This window comes from Pseudorca crassidens, chromosome 7, assembly GCF_039906515.1.
Source record: "Pseudorca crassidens isolate mPseCra1 chromosome 7, mPseCra1.hap1, whole genome shotgun sequence".
Classification (NCBI taxonomy): Eukaryota; Metazoa; Chordata; class Mammalia; order Artiodactyla; family Delphinidae; genus Pseudorca; species Pseudorca crassidens.
The window spans coordinates 20,994,524-21,012,474 of record NC_090302.1 but is presented as its reverse complement, the minus strand read 5'-3'; the positions used below and the strand labels follow the sequence as shown (position 1 = coordinate 21,012,474).

Here is a 17,951-nt window from a genome sequence, read left to right as displayed (position 1 = left end):
ATAGGTTCCCATGGGATGCTGATGATGCTGACCCAGGAACCACACTTTGAGAACCAATGGGTTAGCACGTCTGCTAGAAGACCTGGAGAAAGCGGAAAAGGTGTGACACTACTGCCCTGGTGACAGGTGGGGTTGAAAAAGAGTCAATACTAGGGTGTTGAGAGCCCAGCTTAGGTGAAAACCCACACGTTTATGGCAGGGTCAATGTGGACAAACAAGGAAATTATTCTAGATGTTAAGAGCAAGTTTTTTTAGGATAGGAATGGAGAAGCCAATGATCAGATTCATTTAGGTTGGGGGACCGGTTCAGGGGCTAGGGTTGGGGAGGCTAGGTGGTCCAGAGGAATGAGCATATTGGTGAGAGTTTGTTTAGCGAGGTAGAGCATGGCCTTGAACTCATCTTCCCCGTCCCACCTTCTCTGCCGATGTTGCCTGTCTCAGCGAGGATCTCTGCCTCCTTAGGAAGGAGATTTGGGGTTGCCTGAACCCCAGATCTGAGTCATTCTTGCCTCCCTCTACCTCACCCTTTGCAGTTTATCCACACCAACTTCTGTTGACCTCTAGCTTGCAAATATTTCTCCAAGTCCATCTAACCTTTCTCCATCCTCATAGCTTCTTACCCAGTGTCGGTCCACCACCATCCTTCACCTGGATTCATGCAGAGGTCTCTCTGCTCGTCTTCCTTCTGCAAGTCTTGCCCACTCCTTCCTCTGCCAATTCATTCTCAGTGCTGCGGGAGTCCTCTTTCTAAGATAGAGGTAAGCATTCCATGTTCCTGCTTAAAACCTTTCAACACCTATGCCATTACTCTAAAGAGAAACTATTTTTTCCTTTTAAAAAAACTTTTTATTGAAGTGGAGTTGATTTACCGTGTTGTTAATTTCTTGTTATATATATTCTTTTTCATATTCTTTTCCATTATGGTTTGTCACAGGCTGTTGAATATAGTTCGCTGTACTGTGCCGTAGGACCTTGTTGTTTATCCATCCTATATAATAGTTTGCCTCTGCTAATCCCAAACTACCATTCCTTCCCTCCCCCGCCTTTCCCTTGGCAACCTCAAGTCTGTTCTCTATATCCGTGAGCCTGTTTTTGTTTCATAGAGATGTTGATTTGTATTGCATTTTAGATTCCACATATAAGTGATATCATGTGGTATTTGTCTTTCTCTGTCTGACTTACTTCGCTTAGTATGATAATGTCTAGGGCCATCCATGTTGCTGCAAATGGCATTATTTCATGCTTTTCAATGGCTGAGTCGTAGTCCATTGTATATATGTATCACATCTTCTTTATCCATTCATCTGTCAATGGACATTTAGGTTGTTTCCATGTATGGCTATTGTATGTGGTGCTGCAGTGAACATTAGGGTGCATATATCTTTTCGAATTACGGTTTTCTCCAGATACATGCCCAGGAGTGGGATGGCAGGATCATATGGTGACTCTATTTTTAGTTTTTGAGGAACCTCCGTACTGTTTTCCATGGCTGCACCAATTTACATTCCCACCAACAGTGTAAGAGGGTTTCCCCACCCTCTCCAGCATGTGTTATTTGTAGACTTTTAAATGGCCATTCTGACTGGCATGAGGTGGTACCTCATTGTAGTTTTGATGTGCACTTCTAAAGAGAAACTTAAAAAAAAATTTTTTTATTGTGGTAAAAGTCACATAATATAAAACATACTATTTTACCCATATTTAACTGTACCATTCAGTAGCACTAAGTACATTCACATTGTCGTGCAGCTCTCACCATCATCATCTCCCAAATTTTTCACCTTCCTAAACTGAAATTCTGTCCCCTTTAAACACTGACTCCCCATTCCGCCTCCCCACCCCACCACCTGCTGGCATACCACTGTACTTTCTGACTCTATGAATTTGACTATTCTAGGTATAAAGAGACTTTTTAAAGGCTCTGTCTTGATGTTGTTCCTCCTCACTGTTCCAATCTCACCTCTTGATTCCATTGCCCTGGATACCTCTCCCTCCGTCCCTCTTTTCTCCCCTCACGTTGCTTTCGTATATTTGGGGATATTTTCACCTTCAGGCCTTCCAGCGTGTTCTTTCTGCCTGGAACGTCCCTCAGCGTCCCACCTTGATAACTCCTTATCTTTCCAGTCTTACGCCACTTCTTCTGAGAAGCCCTCCCTGCGCTCTTGTATCTGCATTATATGCTCCCTTATGTTAGCGTTTACTATAGGATACATCGTTGTTGCCTCCTGTTCTGCCTGCTCCACCCATTCGATAGCACACTGGGAGGGCAGGAGCTGTCGTGCTCTTGCTGCATCTCAGCACCTAGCGCGGTGCCGGGACCTTAGTAGATGTGGCATAAAGAAGGGATCAGCGATACAACTCTGAGCCCAAATGCTCTGAGATTTAAATGCTAGCTTTTAAGCATTTGCAAGCTTTAAGTTTAACCCTAGTCTGAGAATGCTGTGTCTGAGTTCTGGTGGGAACCTGACCAAAGAAAGAATGATTCACACACGCATGCTGTGAATGTTGATTTTATTAGGAGGTGAGTCTTTTATACACATAATTAAAATAGGCTGTAAAAATAAGTACCTCAAAATAAAATGGCTCTTAGTATATCAATCACCCCTCTCCGTTTACACCTCCCACTTTGGGAAATATGGTGACTTTCGGGATCAGTTGACTGAAAGTATCCAATTATATTCCTTTGAAGAAAGCCTTTTGATATTTGCTTCTTAAAAACAACAGTAACAGCAAAACTACCCTGAAGTCAAATGCCTGAGCTCCAGATTTCTCTGGAGTTAGTTGTTCACAGATAACAAGGCCTTCCGGGAAGAAAGCTACCTTTTTTTCAAGTTTCTATTTTAATTTAAAAAATATTGACTGACGTTCACTGTTGGCAGTTCTTACAAAACATCCCTTCCCTGTCCCCCTCGGGCTCTTGAAAATGTGTGCCTTTGAGTTCTCACACAGGACTCCTGGGTGTGACTAGTTACCCTATGTTGGAGCCCTCATACCAGACAGAAGCCCCTTCCATTCCTGGAAGAAAAGGGGCTTCAGTGTCTGGTATGGCTGTGTGTGCGGCCTTCATATGAAAGTTCACACTCTGTCTGCAGAACCTAACCTCTGACTGATAGTGATATCTGAAAGCTGAGAAACTTTCTCCATCACCAGGAAAATGCTTTTCCCTACCCACTAGGACCCTTGAGCCAGAGCAAGTCGCTCTGAAGCTGACTCTGGCTGGAACTCGGGTTTCTTGAGCAATGGGTAGACTTTGGGGGCCCCGGCCATTGCTGGTGTTTCCGGCTCCCGCAGTTCAGCACCTTCCTTTCTCTGTGATGTCTCCATGCTGCAACCACGAGGCTTGCATATAGGCCACGATGCTGTAAGAATTTACAATAGAGAATTATGAGAGAACAGCTGGAACGGGGCGGGGAGGTCTCTGGCCACCTCTTTATCACTGGTAGACTAGGGGGTTCTATCGGTTATGGCAGCAGAATGCTGTACTGCATGAAGGGAGAGGGCCCGAGGGAACTTCTCTCACTCCAGCCTCCTTCCTGTCCCATAACATCAAGAGCCCTTTGCATCTACATTTTCCTTTTCTTGGAGTCTCTTTCCATCTCACTTCTGCCCGATGATGAACTCCCACGTGGACCTCAAGATCAAGTTTTGCTCATCCCAAGCAGAATTAGCTGCATCCTCTTTTGCCTTTCCATAGCCCTTTTCTCTCTTCCATAAATCATTACATTGTTTGTTTAGAAATATTTGGAGATAAGTGAATGCATAGGAATGAGGAGCTCTAGTTGAAATCTTAGAAGTCTTTGTGACCTTTGGCATGTCCTTCGACCTCTGGTGTCCTCTGTTTTCTCAACTGTTTTGAGCTCTAGGAACCTCAGGTTCTAAGCTGGCACACAGTTCCTCCTGATGGATGGACCACATCTGGAGCTGCTGGATGGGGTGTGAACATAAATCCAAACCCTTCTAAGGAAAAGCTTTGTGGAAACTTCCAAACACTGATTCCCCACCTTCCATGAGCCCCAGGGCTCTCCACGGGGGGAGCACTTACTGTACTTAGAGCTCATGGTATGACAGAGCTGGTAAGAGGGAAGCCAAGACTTAGAGGCTGCTAGCCCAGGACCACATGAACTCCGGTTGTAGGTCTGACTCCACAGCTCACCCCTCCCTACTGTGGACCATGACAGCACAGCCACGTGGTTGATAAATTAAAAAGGCGGGACAAGAAAACTTGTAAACCTAAGATTCTCTGCCCATTTGAGCAACTACGTCCTCCCCTTTAGTGTGCACTGTGTGCCTGCATTATACGCTAACTAGATCCCCTTAGAAGACACAGGAATTCCTACTCACCAAAAAAAAAGAAGCGATTTCCTCCTGATGCCAGCAAGGTGACGCCCTAGGAGTTCACATTCCTGTCTCAATCCTGTAAGGGCTCACAATAACCCACTGCTCACCTTGTTGGACTATGTAAACTGTCAATATGTTACTTTGGTTTTGTTTTCTGGTCCATATTGGGAAATTTTTTAAAATTGGAGTATAGTTAATTTACAATGTCCTGTTAGTTTCGAGTGTGATCACAGCAGAGTGATTCATGTATATATTCTTTTCCATTATAGTTTATTACAAGATACTCAGTATAGTTCCCTGTGCTATAAAGTACGTCCTTGTTTACTTACTTTATATATGGTAGTGTGTACATGTTAATCCCAAACTCTTAATTTATCCCTCGCCCCCCCACCCCGCCCGGCAATGTTACTTTGATGTATAACCCATTGTCTGAAAAACTTATGTAGGGCTTCCCTGGTGGCGCAGTGGTTAAGAATCCACCTGCCAATGCAGGGGACACGGGTTCAAGCCCTGGTCCGGGAAGATCCCACAAGCCGCGGAGCAACTAAGGCCGTGAGCCACAACTGCTGAGACTGTGTGCCACAACTACTGAAGCCCGTGCACCCCAACAAAAGCCACTGCAATGAGAAGCCTGTGCACCGCAAGCCCGTGTAGTCTCCACTCGCCACAATTAGAGAAAGCCCACGCGCAGCAACGAAGACCCAGCGCAGCCAAAAATAAATTAATTTTTAAAAAACTCAGAAAACAGCTTATGTAACTGTGCCTTGACCTCTAACAGGTGGAACAGTCCTCAGAGTTTTCTGAAATACTGTCTCCCGGGTTATAATCCTTGGGATAGCATGACTAAAATTTTCTATTTCTTTCTTAGATTGACTGTTGATCAATTTTCGTTGATACGGTGATGGCCAACCCCTGACTTCATGGCCAGTCAACAGGCAGCTCTGGGATATGGACGGTCGGCAGTGCTGGCTAGTAGGTGTCACACCCTTCTGACAGATTTTTCATTCATTAAATACTTTGAGTACACACTAAGCTCTCTGCTGGACACAGGCTATGAGGTGAGCCAAACAGGTGTGGTTCCTGCCCTCAGGGAGCCTACGGTCTAGTTAGTGAGCAAGGTTGTAAAACATGATAATCACTAAATAATCATCAACTATCACGCTATGAAGGAAGAGTATAGGAAGCTTGGGGAGCATATACTAGAAGGATCGAAGTTAGATTGAGAAGGGGATTTTTCTCAAATGCTCTTTGAGAAAATGGTGTTCAACTTAAGACCACAGCTAAGTTGTGTTAAGAAGGATGTGTGGGTAAGGAAGGGGAAAGAGCACGAGGGTAGGCTCCTGGGGCTGAAGCATAGAATGGGGAGGGTGGTTAGTGGCAGGAGTGGGAGGCTGCATCATGAAGGACCTGTTGTCCACGGTAAGAAATTGGGGTCTTAAGAGCAGTGAAAGCCGAGCGCAGAGCTTTGGGCAGGAGATGATGTGAACTGATGTACACTCGAAGGAAATTGCTCTGGCCACCTGGTGGAGAGAGGATGAGAGGGGAACACGTGTGGATGTGGGGAGAACGGCTCAGAGGCGAATTTGGTCCCCCAAGTGCTTGGGTGGCAGCAGTAGGCATAAAGAGAAAAGGGTGAATTGGAGGCATGTGTTGGAGGTAGAATCAATGTAGACCAGGTGTAGACCAGAACTGGAGAACATGGCTGTAGCAAAGGAGGAGAGAGGGTGGTAGATCACGTGTCACTTCTGATAGGAAGAATTCAGGAGAGGGAGCAGCTAAGTAGTGCAAGTAAGCTCTCTAAGGAGAAGGGGAGAGGTGGCACCCAGGTACCCAGGGACTCTTCTAAGAAGCAAGTCAAGGAGTGGCTGAGAACCAACTGCCTGGGTTCAAATCCTGTCTCTGCCACTTATTAGCTCTGTAATCTTAGGCAAGTTACATGACATCTTAGAGTCTGTTTCTTCATCTGCAAAATGGGGATAAAATAGTAATTGTCTCAGAGGATTGTTTGAGAAGGTTAAAATATATGAAATATTTAAAGTAGTGCCCCACACATAATAAGGGCTGTTTAAGTGTTTGCTTGCTATTATTATCTTTCAGAGAGGTTGTGGGGAGGAGAAGAACAGGATGGATGCAAAAGAACGTAGGCTTGTAGATCTACTTTGGAGAAAATGAGCCTACTCTCCTCTGATGGCATCTGTTTTCTCTATGAAGCACGAGGTTTGGGTGGCCAGTGGGTTGCGGATGGGCAGAGCCAGACAGTTATTCCCTCAGCATCTCCCTGTCGCATGTAAAGAACAACAAGCAGGAGAGGCCAGGTTCTCACGGTGACATGAAATTGACTCACTTTGGTACCAGGAAGGGCTGGGGCCGCACACCCTTCCTGCAGATGGGCTGTTGGCAGCTCAGCCCAGGAACCTCTCCTCCCAGCCTTCTGCCCTCCATGGCCTCCTCCACTCCCTGCTGTGACACGTCTTCCTGGGCTTTTATGTCATTGGAATGTAGCTTTTCTTTCTGTGGTTAGAGAGTTCTGGTCTTTCCTGCTAATAGCGCTTAATGATTGATGGTGCAGCCTTGGCCTCTTGTAATAATTTTTCAGGATCTTATTTACTTGCCACTTCGTGGAAGGGAAAGGTAATAGAAAAACTCCCTTTATACCAGAGGTTCTCAACCTTGGCTGTATATCCGAATAAACTGGAGAGCTTTAAAACATTCCCATGCCCAGGCTGCATCCCAGATCAACTGAGTCAAAATCTCTGCGGGTAGGAGCCAGACATCAGTAGTTTTTAAATCTCTCCAGGTGATGCCAATGTACAGCAAGCAAAGGAGGCTTCGGTTGCACATGGGTCCCGCTACAGCTAAATGTCTACAGCAGAGGGAAACAATTAGCAACTACTTAAGTGCCTCAATTCACATAAGCATTCAGTTACTTAAGACTGGTTCAAGATCCTGTCCCTGCTTCTGTGATATAAGATCATGAAGATCGTGCATATCTTAATCAAGATTCCATGCACACAGTGTAGGGCTGGGTCCAGGTGCATGTTACATAGTACATTGGGGGGTAGGTGTCAAGGGCAGCACACCTGTTTCATGCACCCCAAAGTCTCTTAAAAAAGGGAAAGCATCTCCTTAGCACACATATGAAGCAATGAAACTGCAGAAAAGAACCAATTATTGCATATTCTCAATGCTTTCATTTGTTTATATCTCTAGCTATGACACACATTAACTAGTCAGACTTGTTTTCTTTTGTTGTTTTTTGTTGATTTGTTTAGGTCAAAGAGACTATATTTCAACCAACTGCCAATCAAACAGGACTGGATAACTTCCAAGCGGCACGGCTACTAACCCATTACTCACATGGACAGAGAGCTGGGACTCCTGAGAAGTTTGCATTGTGGGTCAGCTCTAGCTAAACCCAACCTATTCAGCTGAGACTCTAATGAAAACAGTGGCACATGAAAAGGCCTAAGGGCTGGGCAGCTTGAGGACAGGTCTGGCTCAGTCCCACACCTTGAGAAAATGAGAACTGGCCCAAGAAGGCACTAGTAATCAAGTCTGCTGTTTTGTACAAATTCTCTCAGCTGTTTGATCCTCATCTTATTATTTTCTCAACTATGAAATAAAGCAAAGAGCCTTCATGATTGATGGCTCCTGTCTCAGGAGGCTCAGCCTTCTGTGCAGGCAGGGACCTATGCAATGCAATGTGAGAATTCAAAGACGATGGTGAGAATTCCACCATCCACTTCCCACTTCCAACCTGCCTTCAATTCTGGTCTACTCTGCTGCCTATAACACCACCGTTACTGATATGTAGGGCTCTGGTGTGCTACTACTGGTCCCTTTAAAATGCAAATCTATGTCAAGTCCCTTGTATCTTACTGCGGATATCAATAATGCTCTGGTGGGACTGATACAAGTGTGAGATAACCACACCTTAGGGGGCCTAAACAGACCGAAACTGAGCTAATATGTAGCCACTAGTTAACATCGGCTACTGAACACTTGAAAGGTGTTCAAATGGAGTCCAAATTGAGGTGTGCTGTCAGTATAAAATACCAGATTTTGAAGATTTACTTTAAAAGACTCATTGATTTCATAAATTGATTACAAAGATATTTTGGATCTATTGGGCCAAATCAAATGTTATTAAAATCATTTCACCTGTTATTTTATTGTTTTTAAACGTGGCTACTAGAAAATTTTAAATCACATAATATGGCTTGTACTTGTGGCTCGTACCGTATTTCCCTTGGATGGGGCTGGTCGAAGACTAGACTGTTCGATGTGGTCCATTTTGGTGACGATCTAGGCTGGCACTCTCCCCATGGGCCTGGAGTACCCCTCCTTTGCTTCTCTATCCTTCCTCCTGCCTGTTATCTTCCAGACTTCAGCGCTCTTGTTTTGCAAACAAGAAAATTCCCCCAGAGAGATCAAAGGAATCGCCCACGTCCTACAGGGAAGCTCACACAGTCCAGTGGCCATGAGATTTAAAGGGCACTGAGCACAGAAGTTGCCAAGCCCTTGGAAGGTACAGACAAGAAAGAGTACCTGGAAGTGAGGCCGGCTGACTCTCACCTAAAGGAGACTAAACAAAAGAGGTCTGAGTGGTACAAGAAGGTTTCTAATCCCAGCCCCTGATTACAAGGAAGTATATGAGTTGCCTATAAATAAGTTGTATTACAAAACCACCAGGAAGTGAGCTAGCTTGTTAGGGCCCTCTGTTTACTACTTATAACTTGAGGGAATTTCCAAATCTCCAATTATTAGTTTGGGGAAACAGGAGAACTTTTTCTCTGTGAGAGAGCCTACTCAGAACCCATTGTGTAATTGTCGAAAATAAACAATACTTTATAATGGGCTGGAAATGCTCCAGCAGTCCTTGACCTAAGCCCCAGGCCCCAGCCCAAAGAGCAGACGCTGGTTCTGTCTTACCCAATCGGGATGATGGCCAGGAAGGAGAGAAAGGAGGAGAGGGCAAAGCAGGTGCCCGCGAACTTCTCCATGGTGAGCTGGTAGATCTTGTTGTACATGGTGGATGTCACCACCCCGGTCAGAGCCAGGGACAGCTGCAGGATGACAAACACCTTTCCTGTGGAAGGGACCGAGGTTACCAAGGTTACTAAGCTGTCCCTCCATGTTCCCTGAGAGCTGAGTCTCCGGGGGGTTCTCAGGAGACCCCTCCCCCTCCCCAGACTCCCTCTGTCTTCCTGGCTCATTTTGCAGGATCCTTGCCTCCACCCAGCTGACTCTTCCCGTGGCCCCTGGACGGTAGTATCTCCCTTTGACCGTGGCTTTTCAGCGGCTGACTTTCCGAGTCTTTCCCACCCTCCTGCTCTCACTCGCTCCACTCTGGTTGGACACCAGTGTGTTTCTAGTGTCTTCAAGGCTGCTTCTGGAACTCTCTCCTGTGCCTTCTGCCAGTCCAAACCCTGTGCCTCAAGCCAACTGGCTCTGAAACCGTCTACACAGAGAGAACCTCCGAGAAATTCCTTTCACTCACCATAAGAGGAGCCCTTGATGAGCTTGGACATTGCCGATCGGATGGTTGTGATGGGGATGAGAGCGAACAGCATGACGGCCCGAGCTGGAAAGGAATCACGGGAGAACACTCCTCACTGTAGCCCAGCCTTGGCCAAAGAGTAAATTAGAATAGAGCAAAGGCCTCCCCTACCCCCTCTCCCACAATCCTATGTGGCCTTGAAGAAATGGTCTCTCTCCTGGCAGACTAGGACCCCCCCCCACCTCCTCCCCCTGCCCCGGGCAGGCTGATTCTCCCAGCACATTGCTGCAGACCCGTCTGCAAGGTGCCAAGCACAGTGGTGACAGAGGGTGAAGGGTGTCTTTATTGGTAGAGTTGTTTCTAGGGAAGTGGAGCTGATGTCACTCAGAACTCCTTGCCTCCTGGGAGAGAGGTGTCTGCGCTTGCCGTTCATCGTCACCTCTGGGAGATGGTCCCAGGAGCTTTGGCAGACTGCATCTAGAAATGTGTGCCACTAACTCACCTGCCACACACCCCTCCTTCCCTCAAGCCCTGTTCATTATCCCTTGGCGGGTGTGTGTGGGGGCGGGTAGGGAAGGAAGGGGAGGGGGGACTCTGGCTCTTGCCCACGGCCTGTTGAACTGGGAGCTGGCGAAAGGTAATCTTGCCATGTTGTGAGGGGTTTTTCTGAGTTGTGTGACCTCTGCCAAAGGACGGTCTCTGGGAACCATCTTGAGTTGTTCGAATATGTTAGCCACTAGCCAGCCACGTGACTATTAATTTAAATGAAATAGTACGAAAAATTCTGTTAAGTTGCACTGGCCACATTTCAAGGGCTTCCTAGCCATACGTGGCTAATAGCTAGTGTATTAGGCAGAAAGATACAGAACATTTCTATCACTGTAGAAAGGTCTGTTGGAGCACGGGCCAGAGCTCTCTGCTTGTGGGCTGTCTTCGTCCTCAGATAGGAACTTCATTCTGCTTCCTTGAGGGAATGAATGTATTACATTGGTTGTGGAAGGCATTTATGGAGAATTTTTCTCTCTTCTTAAAAAGCTTGTGCTTGACCCAAAAGGATTGAAATGATTTTAATTAAAGGACTTTTTCAGCTGGATTACGTAATGTTTTATCCCTTTTAAACTGGGGAGAAGAAACTCAACCCCATCTCCTCCACTCGAGGGCATCCTGAAGGCTCTCTGCTGACTCCAGGCACCACTGACCAGCCCTCCCTTGACTTCCTAGAGCTTTGGGCACCACTCTGGTAACATTTCAGGGGCCACACATTGTCGGTAACAATACCGACAAGCTCAAGTGCACATAATCCTGTCTCCCTTGTGTCTCCCAGACAGCAGGTATAATCTCCGGTGCTGAGCTGGGACACCTAGACCACAGCATCCCTGGGGTCAGCCCCGTGACTCGGGGGATGCGCAGTGTCCTTGTCCTGCCTCCCCAAGAATGCCAGACTCACCAATGTAGAACATGTATGTCTCTTTCACAAAAGCCAAGAGGAGGGCTCCAGACGCAAAGGAGACCATTCCAATCATGATCATGGTGGTGTCCTGGAAGTAGCGGGAGAAGACCAGGACGCCCAGGAAGCTGGTGATGAAGATGGTGTACCCTGAAGCCATACCATAGCCCAGCTGCACTTGGTTCCAACTCAGAGGCTCCCGCAGCAGAAAAAGGGGCATCATGTCCACTGTGCCCACCACTGCCAGGTCATATGTGATAGCACCCACAAAGAGCAGAGCAATAATGGTTTTCTTGGGCTTCGCTTTTGCAGGAGACGAAGGGTGCCTTATCACACACTGCTTGTCTGTCGGATCAGGATCCAGGGTGTTATCCGTGCAGACTGTGCCAGACACCGTATCCACAGCCTTGCTGGGCTTGGCCGTGGACTCAGGGACCTTCAGCACCAAGAGGCTGTAGAAAAGGGCACAGGTGGCACAGCTCACGCTGAAGGCGGTCAGCACCAGGCCCTGGCTGGAGTGCCCGACTATCTGCTTGAAGAGGTGCCCAGAGATCATGCTCCCGCAGAATCCCGCCAAGCCCAGGATCAAGTCGATCACGATGAGGCGCAGGGAGCGGCGGCCCTCCGAGGAGCCGAGGGATCCCAGGGCCATGACGCCCGACCAGAACGCCGAGAAGCCACCGCACAGCCCGTTCAGCGCTGCCGCCCCGTAGAGCATCTCCACGGGCCAGTCCAGCAGCACCTTGAGCAGCAGCGCGAGGCGGGCGAGCATGAAGCCCAGCAGAGACATGCAGATGGAGATCTTGGGGTGGTAGCGGTCGCTGAGCCAGCCCAGCCCATAGGCCGACAGCAGGGGTGTCAGGCCTATCACAAGGTTGTAGATGATGTAGAAGTTGGAGATGGCTCTCTGCTGTTGGTTCTCTAGAGCCCCCGGGGGCGCCGGGCTAGCGCTGTGGTTGGACAAGGCCTCGACTCCGAAGGACGCCTTCACCACGAGGAGCAGCCCCGCGTCGTAGAGGGAGGCGGCCATCTGGGTGGAGGCCACCACGGGCTCGATCCAGGTCGACACCTGGGGGCGAGACAGGGGGCCCCTGCACGGGCAGGTGGTCCCCGGGCCCATGTCGTCTCTCCGATGGGGGATGGAGGGAGGGGCTTGCCCGCTGCTGCTGCCGCAGCTGCTCCCGGGAGGGAGGGCGGGCGCGCAGCCAGGGTGCACGCGGGGAAACCTGCGAGCCGAGCTGAGCCAGGCGCAGGGCGCAAGTGACAGCAGCCAGCGGGGCGGCCCAGGGCCTCTGGGACCACGGCCACGCCTACCCGGACCAAAAAGGGCCATGCTCCGCCCCCGGCGGCGGAGCCGGACTGGAGGCGGCCCAGGGAAGCGAGGCGCGGGGGAGCGCGTGGTGAGTCTGGAGTCCGGCTGTGCCCCCGCGTCACGCTGCTCCGGGCAGCGCGGCCGCTTGAAGGGCCGATTTCCGCACGGCCGGGCGTGCCTGGACCTCCCGCAGGTCGCTGGGCACCTTCCCCTGGGACTTGGCCCCCTCAAGGCAAGGGGCAAAATTCTGTACCTGGAAGGCAGTTTGGGGCAAGCCGTGAGGTGCCTGGGATCAGCGTGTTGGCGGCGGTGGGGGGGGGGCGGCGATGAGGTTTTATTTTGGGGTTTAAAAGTGACAGGGACCTATGTGCTGTGGGGAGCTGGGTAGCAGAGACTTTGAGAGAAATTTGAAAAACTCAGGAGTCCTAGTATCTCTTTGAGGTGCTGATTTCAATTCTTTTGGATACAGACCCCGCAGTGGGATTGCTAGATCATAGTGCTGCTTTTATTTTTTTGAGGAAACTTCGTTGTTTTCCATAGAAGCTGCCCATTTTCCTTTCACAGCACCAGTGCACAAGGGTTCCAATGTCTCACATCCTCACCAACACTTACCTATTCTGATAAATAGCCATCTTGACAGGTGTGGGGTGATACCTCAGTGTGGTTTTGATTTGCATTTCCCTGATGATTAGCTTATCTTTTCATACGCTTCTTGGCCATTTGTATATCTTCTTTGGAGAAATGTCTATCCAAGTCCTTAGCCCATGTTTGTTTTACAACTGAATTGTAGGAATTCTTATATATGTTGGAGATTAACTCCCTTTCAGAGATATGATGTGTCATATTTTCTCCCATTCTGTAGGTTGCCTTTTCACTCTGTTGATTTTTTTTATTTTGCAGTGCAGAAGCTTTTTAGTTTGATGTAGTCCCACTTGTTTATTTTTAGGTTTTTTCTTAAAATATATAAATTTTTGGCTGCATTGGGTCTTTGTTGCTGCGCACGGGCTTTCTCTAGTTGTGGCGAGTGGGGGCTACTCTTCGTTGCGTTGCACGGGCTTGTCATTGAGGTGGCTTCCCTTGTTGCAGAGCATGGGCTCTAGGTGCGTAGGCTTCAGTAGTTGTGGCACGCAGGCTCAGTAGTTGTGGCTTGTGGGCTCAGTAGTTGTGGCTCACGGGCTCTAGAGCGCAGGCTCAGTAGTTGTGGTGCACGGGCTTAGTTGCTCCACGGCATGTGGGATCTTCCCGGACCAGGGCTCGAACCCATGTCCCCTGCATTGGCAGGTGGATTCTTAACCACTGCACCACCAGGGAAGTCCTATTTTTAGGTTCTTGAAGAGAGATTAGTACTCCTGTGTTCGTTGCAGCACTATTCACAGTAGCCAAGATGTGGAAGCAACCTAAATGTCCACTGATGGATGAACGGAAAAAAACATGTGGTATATAAATACAAATGAATGTTATTCAGCCTTTAAAGAGAAGGAAATCCTGAGATTCGTGTCAGCATGGATCAACCTTGAGGACACTATGCTAAGTGAAATAAACCTGTTGTAGAAAGACAAATGCTACATGATTTCCCATATGAGGTATCTAAAATTGTCAGATTCATAGAGTGGAACGGTGGTTGCCAGGGATTGGGGGCGGAGGGAGGGAGAAATGGGGAATTACTAGTCAAGTAGCATAAAGTTTCAGCCAAGCTAAATGAAGAAGCTCCAGAGATCTGCCGTACAACACTGTATTTACAGTCAGTAACACTATATACACTTAAAAATTTGTTAAGAGGGAAGCTCTCATGTTAAGTGTTCTTACCACAATTAAACAACAACAGCAACAAAAAAACAAACAAAAACCCCAAACGAGACCCTCAGGAGCAGCTAGGCTAAGCCCTTCCTGCAAGACAAAGGCCTCTTGGAGAAGAGTCCTTCTTTGAGCACCTGAATTAAAGGGCCAGGAGCCAGCACAGGACCCAAGCCAGCGTGGGTCCCAGCCTGGAGGCTTTGTCCTTAAACCCCAGCGCCAAGGGAGAGAGGGGGAGGTCCTGCCAGCCCTGTGTGTCCCTGCAGATGCTAAAATTGGACTCTTGCAGGGGGTAGATCCCCCAAGAACAGCCAGGATCATTTGCTGCTGAATGAAGTCCCCAGGACCCTTTCTATTTCTCTGCAGTTGTTCTTCTTCTGTCTCACGGGCTCACTGCCTTGGACTAGGTGGAGACCGGTTTCCCTGGCTGGCTTGCTTCCTCTAAGTACACACTCCTGCAGAGAGGACCTTCTGACTTGAGTCTCCCTTGTATGACTTTAGGTTCCTGCTCGCCAGGGCTGCTGTGCCTGTGTCGGAGTCGAGCAGACAGGGAGAGAGGTGGAGCGTTTGTTTTGACTTTCCATTGGGGTGGGGAGCGAGGGAGGCAGAAAAGAGGCATGGGGAAGTGAGACTCGGGTCTGCTGGAGAGAACAGGAACCCCCGTGTCAGTGTGGTCAGAGGAACTTTAGAAGAATAGGAAGGTCCAATAGGGCTCTAAACAGCTTGCTGTCTCATGTGTGTATATGAATCCTTCCTGAGACCTCACCCTACGTCCTTGGTTCTTTAGAAAAGTCTACTCATGAATGTTTTGTGTAAGTAGGATTTTTTATTTTTTTAATTTGGTGGAAGCTGGTGAATAATCTGTGATTCATGTCTGGATTAACGTAACTCTGGGCAGAGATCGTGAGCAAGCAGAAGGAGAGGAGACCACAAGAACACCAGTCTCCCAGGGACTTGCTGAAATCTGGGACGGGCTTGGGAATGTCCCAGGCTGTGGACTTGGGTGGTTAAGCCATCTGACCCAGATCCTGAGGGCCAGGGAGACCCTCGCTGCTGACGCAGGCTGCACTGCTGGGAAAAGTGTTCTTCTCTATTGTTGGTATTTTAGGGGCTGAGGTTAGCCTTTTCCCAAGACATTACAAGTGAAGGAAAGAAGATGCCCTCCAGGACATAAATATATAATGAACAAAGCAAAGATATACAAACTCATCCTAGGAGACAGAGATAAACCTTGTCAGTGACCATCCAAGAACTTTCTTTCTAGGGTTTCCCAATGGCTGGCCCATCGCTACATGCAGGGGCCACCCCAAGTTCCCTTGCCTGAGCGCAGGCAATCTTCTAGTTGTGATTTCACCTCCCAATAGAGCTGAGCGCAGGAAGAAAATGTGCTAGTTACGCGAATGCTCCAAATAATTTCTCATGGTAAGTTAATACATTGGCATTCTGATTTCTCTGCCTTTCTAATTTGGTTAACGTAGGCCTCTGTCTGGGAAATGACTTCCCTCTCCGAGTGCTGCTGACGTTTTTTATTCTGTCAGGCTGAGAGCTATGCCTCATTTATAATAAGCTCTCAAAATAATGAATGCCACCCACGGATCTTCTTGGGAAATTGTTTCATTGGCTACTCCCCCTCAGGGTGGCACCCTAACATTGCCCAATTTTATAGATGAGGAAACAGACTTAGGGTGGCTAAATCATTTGCACGAGGTCACCCAGAGCCAGAATTCAAATCTTGGTTTGTGTGACTTGAGAGTCCATGCTATTTTCACAATGCTCCGTTTCTGACATAATTGAAGAGAGACATTTTCAAAATGCATTTTTGTGTTCAAAACTTTGTCGAATACTGTAAGCCTATTCCTAAGGTATTTTCAAACTCAGTGATTCATTTGTTCATTCATCATCCATTCATCTACCATCCAGCCATCATTTACAAGCATTTTTTGAGTATCAGGCTCACTACTTGGTACCAGGGATACAAAATCCTTTGCCCTCAAGGATCTTTCAAGTCTGAAGAGTTCTCAAGAGGCACTGTACAAACACTCCGAGTTCTGTTTTACACCTGTAGTCACTGACGCCAGGCCATGCCTCCTCTTTCAAAGATTCTGGCTTAATGGGATTCCCGTCTACCCCAAGCTCTGCTCCCAACATGAATGACCTCATGAACAACCTGCTCAACACTGTAGAAGAAGTAAGACATCTGTTTTTACTGGCCAGGATACATTGATTCTTCTTCTGGTAAGAACACCCCATTTTTCCTCTGATGAACCATCTTCCAAGTGGAAATGAGACTCAGGTTTGGCCAATCACAGCACGGAGTGCCTGTGATGACAGTGTTTGGTTTGGAGATGGAAATGTGACCCAAATTTGAACCAGTAAGAATGAGGCCCAGGACTCTGACTTAAATAGTTAGGGAGGAGACACTTATTCTTCTCTGCTCACCTTAGACTGCTGAGGATGAAAGCCTGGAGTTACTGGCAGCCGTTTTGCTCCCCCTAGAGCAGAGCTTGCCTGAGATCTCCCTATAGAGGACAGCAGAGCTGAAAGATGGAGAGTCAGATCCTGATCACATCCTACGAGCTCTGCCTGAAGCTAAACTACCTCTTCACCTTTTTTTTCTTCTTTTTTAACATCCTTATTGGAGTATAATTGCTTTACAATGGTGTCTTAGTTTCAGCTGTATAACAAAGTGAGTCAGCTATACATATACATATATCCCCATATCCCCTCCCTCTTGCGTCTCCTTCCCACCCTCCCTATCCCACCCCTCTAGGTGGTCACAAAGCACCAAGCTGATCTCCCTGTGAGATGCAGCTGCTTCCCACTAGCTATCTAGTTTACATTTGGTAGTGTATATAGATCAATGCTATTCTCTCACTTCGTCCCAGCTTACCCTTTCCCTCCCCGTGTCCTCAAGTTCATTCTCTACGTCTGCATCTTTATTCCTGTCCTGCCCCTAGGTTCTTCAGAACCTTTTTTTTTTTTGGATTCCATATATATGTGTTAGCATACGGTATTAGTTTTTTTCTTTCTGACTTACTTCACTCTGTACGACAGACTCTAGGTCCATCCACCTCACTACAAATAACTCAATTTCGTTTCCTTTTTATGGCTGAGTAATATTCCATTAATGTATGTGTCACATCTTCTTTATCCATTCATCTGTCGATGGACACTTAGGTTGCTTCCATGTCCTGGCTATTGTAGACAGTGCTGCAAATATTGTGGTACATGACTCTTTTTGAATTATGGTTTTCTCAGGGTATATGCCCAGTAGTGGGATTGCTGGGTCGTATGGCAGTTCTGTTTTTAGTTTTTTTATTTTTTTTGCGATACGCAGGCCTCTCACTGTTGTGGCCTCTCCTATTGTGGAGCACAGGCTCGGGACGCGCAGGCTCAGCGGCCATGGCCCACGGGCCCAGCCGCTCCGTGGCACGTGGGATCCTCCCAGACCGGGGCACGAACCCGTGTCCCCTGCACCGGCAGGTGGACTCTCAACCACTGCGCCACCAGGGAAGCCCTGTGTTTAGTTTTTTAAGGAACTTCCATACTGTTCTCCATAG

At 47.9% G+C, this 17,951-nt stretch overlaps 2 protein-coding genes across 9 annotated transcripts in view; one reads left to right on the top strand and one right to left on the bottom strand.

The window, feature by feature from the left end:
- SNX30 (sorting nexin family member 30) overlaps positions 1-9,193 on the top strand; it is a 120,857-nt gene extending 111,664 nt beyond the window's left edge. For 3 of the 8 annotated variants that reach the window (XR_010944908.1, XR_010944905.1, XR_010944899.1), the window contains 3 exons: positions 5-100; positions 5,207-5,310; positions 7,611-9,193. The gene's annotated coding sequence lies outside the window, so the exon portion shown is untranslated. Of the gene's footprint in view, positions 1-4; positions 101-612; positions 759-5,206; positions 5,397-7,610 lie in introns of all 8 variants that reach the window. The other 5 variants (XR_010944900.1, XR_010944902.1, XR_010944906.1 and 2 more) reach the window with 5 other exon arrangements.
- On the bottom strand, positions 2,495-12,633 carry SLC46A2 (solute carrier family 46 member 2). Its single transcript, XM_067743639.1, has 4 exons — positions 11,286-12,633; positions 9,839-9,922; positions 9,271-9,427; positions 2,495-3,359 (listed from the first exon to the last, which is right to left on the bottom strand). Exons 1-4 carry the CDS (start codon positions 12,616-12,618, stop codon positions 3,293-3,295), a joined length of 1,641 nt encoding a protein of 546 aa, XP_067599740.1. The 5' UTR covers positions 12,619-12,633; the 3' UTR covers positions 2,495-3,292.
- Between the last annotated feature and the right edge of the window lie 5,318 nt (positions 12,634-17,951).

Excerpts from the sequence above, each read along its gene's own strand:
- SLC46A2 (XM_067743639.1), bottom strand. The coding sequence starts at position 12,618 with ATGGCCCTTTTTGGTCCGGGTAGGCGTGGCCGTGGTCCCAGAGGCCCT. Across the intron at positions 9,923-11,285 it reads GACATACATGTTCTACATTG|CTCGGGCCGTCATGCTGTTC; the intron begins GTGAGTCTGGCA and ends ATTCCTTTCCAG. Across the intron at positions 3,360-9,270 it reads CTGGCCATCATCCCGATTGG|CATCGTGGCCTATATGCAAG; the intron begins GTAAGACAGAAC and ends AAATTCTTACAG.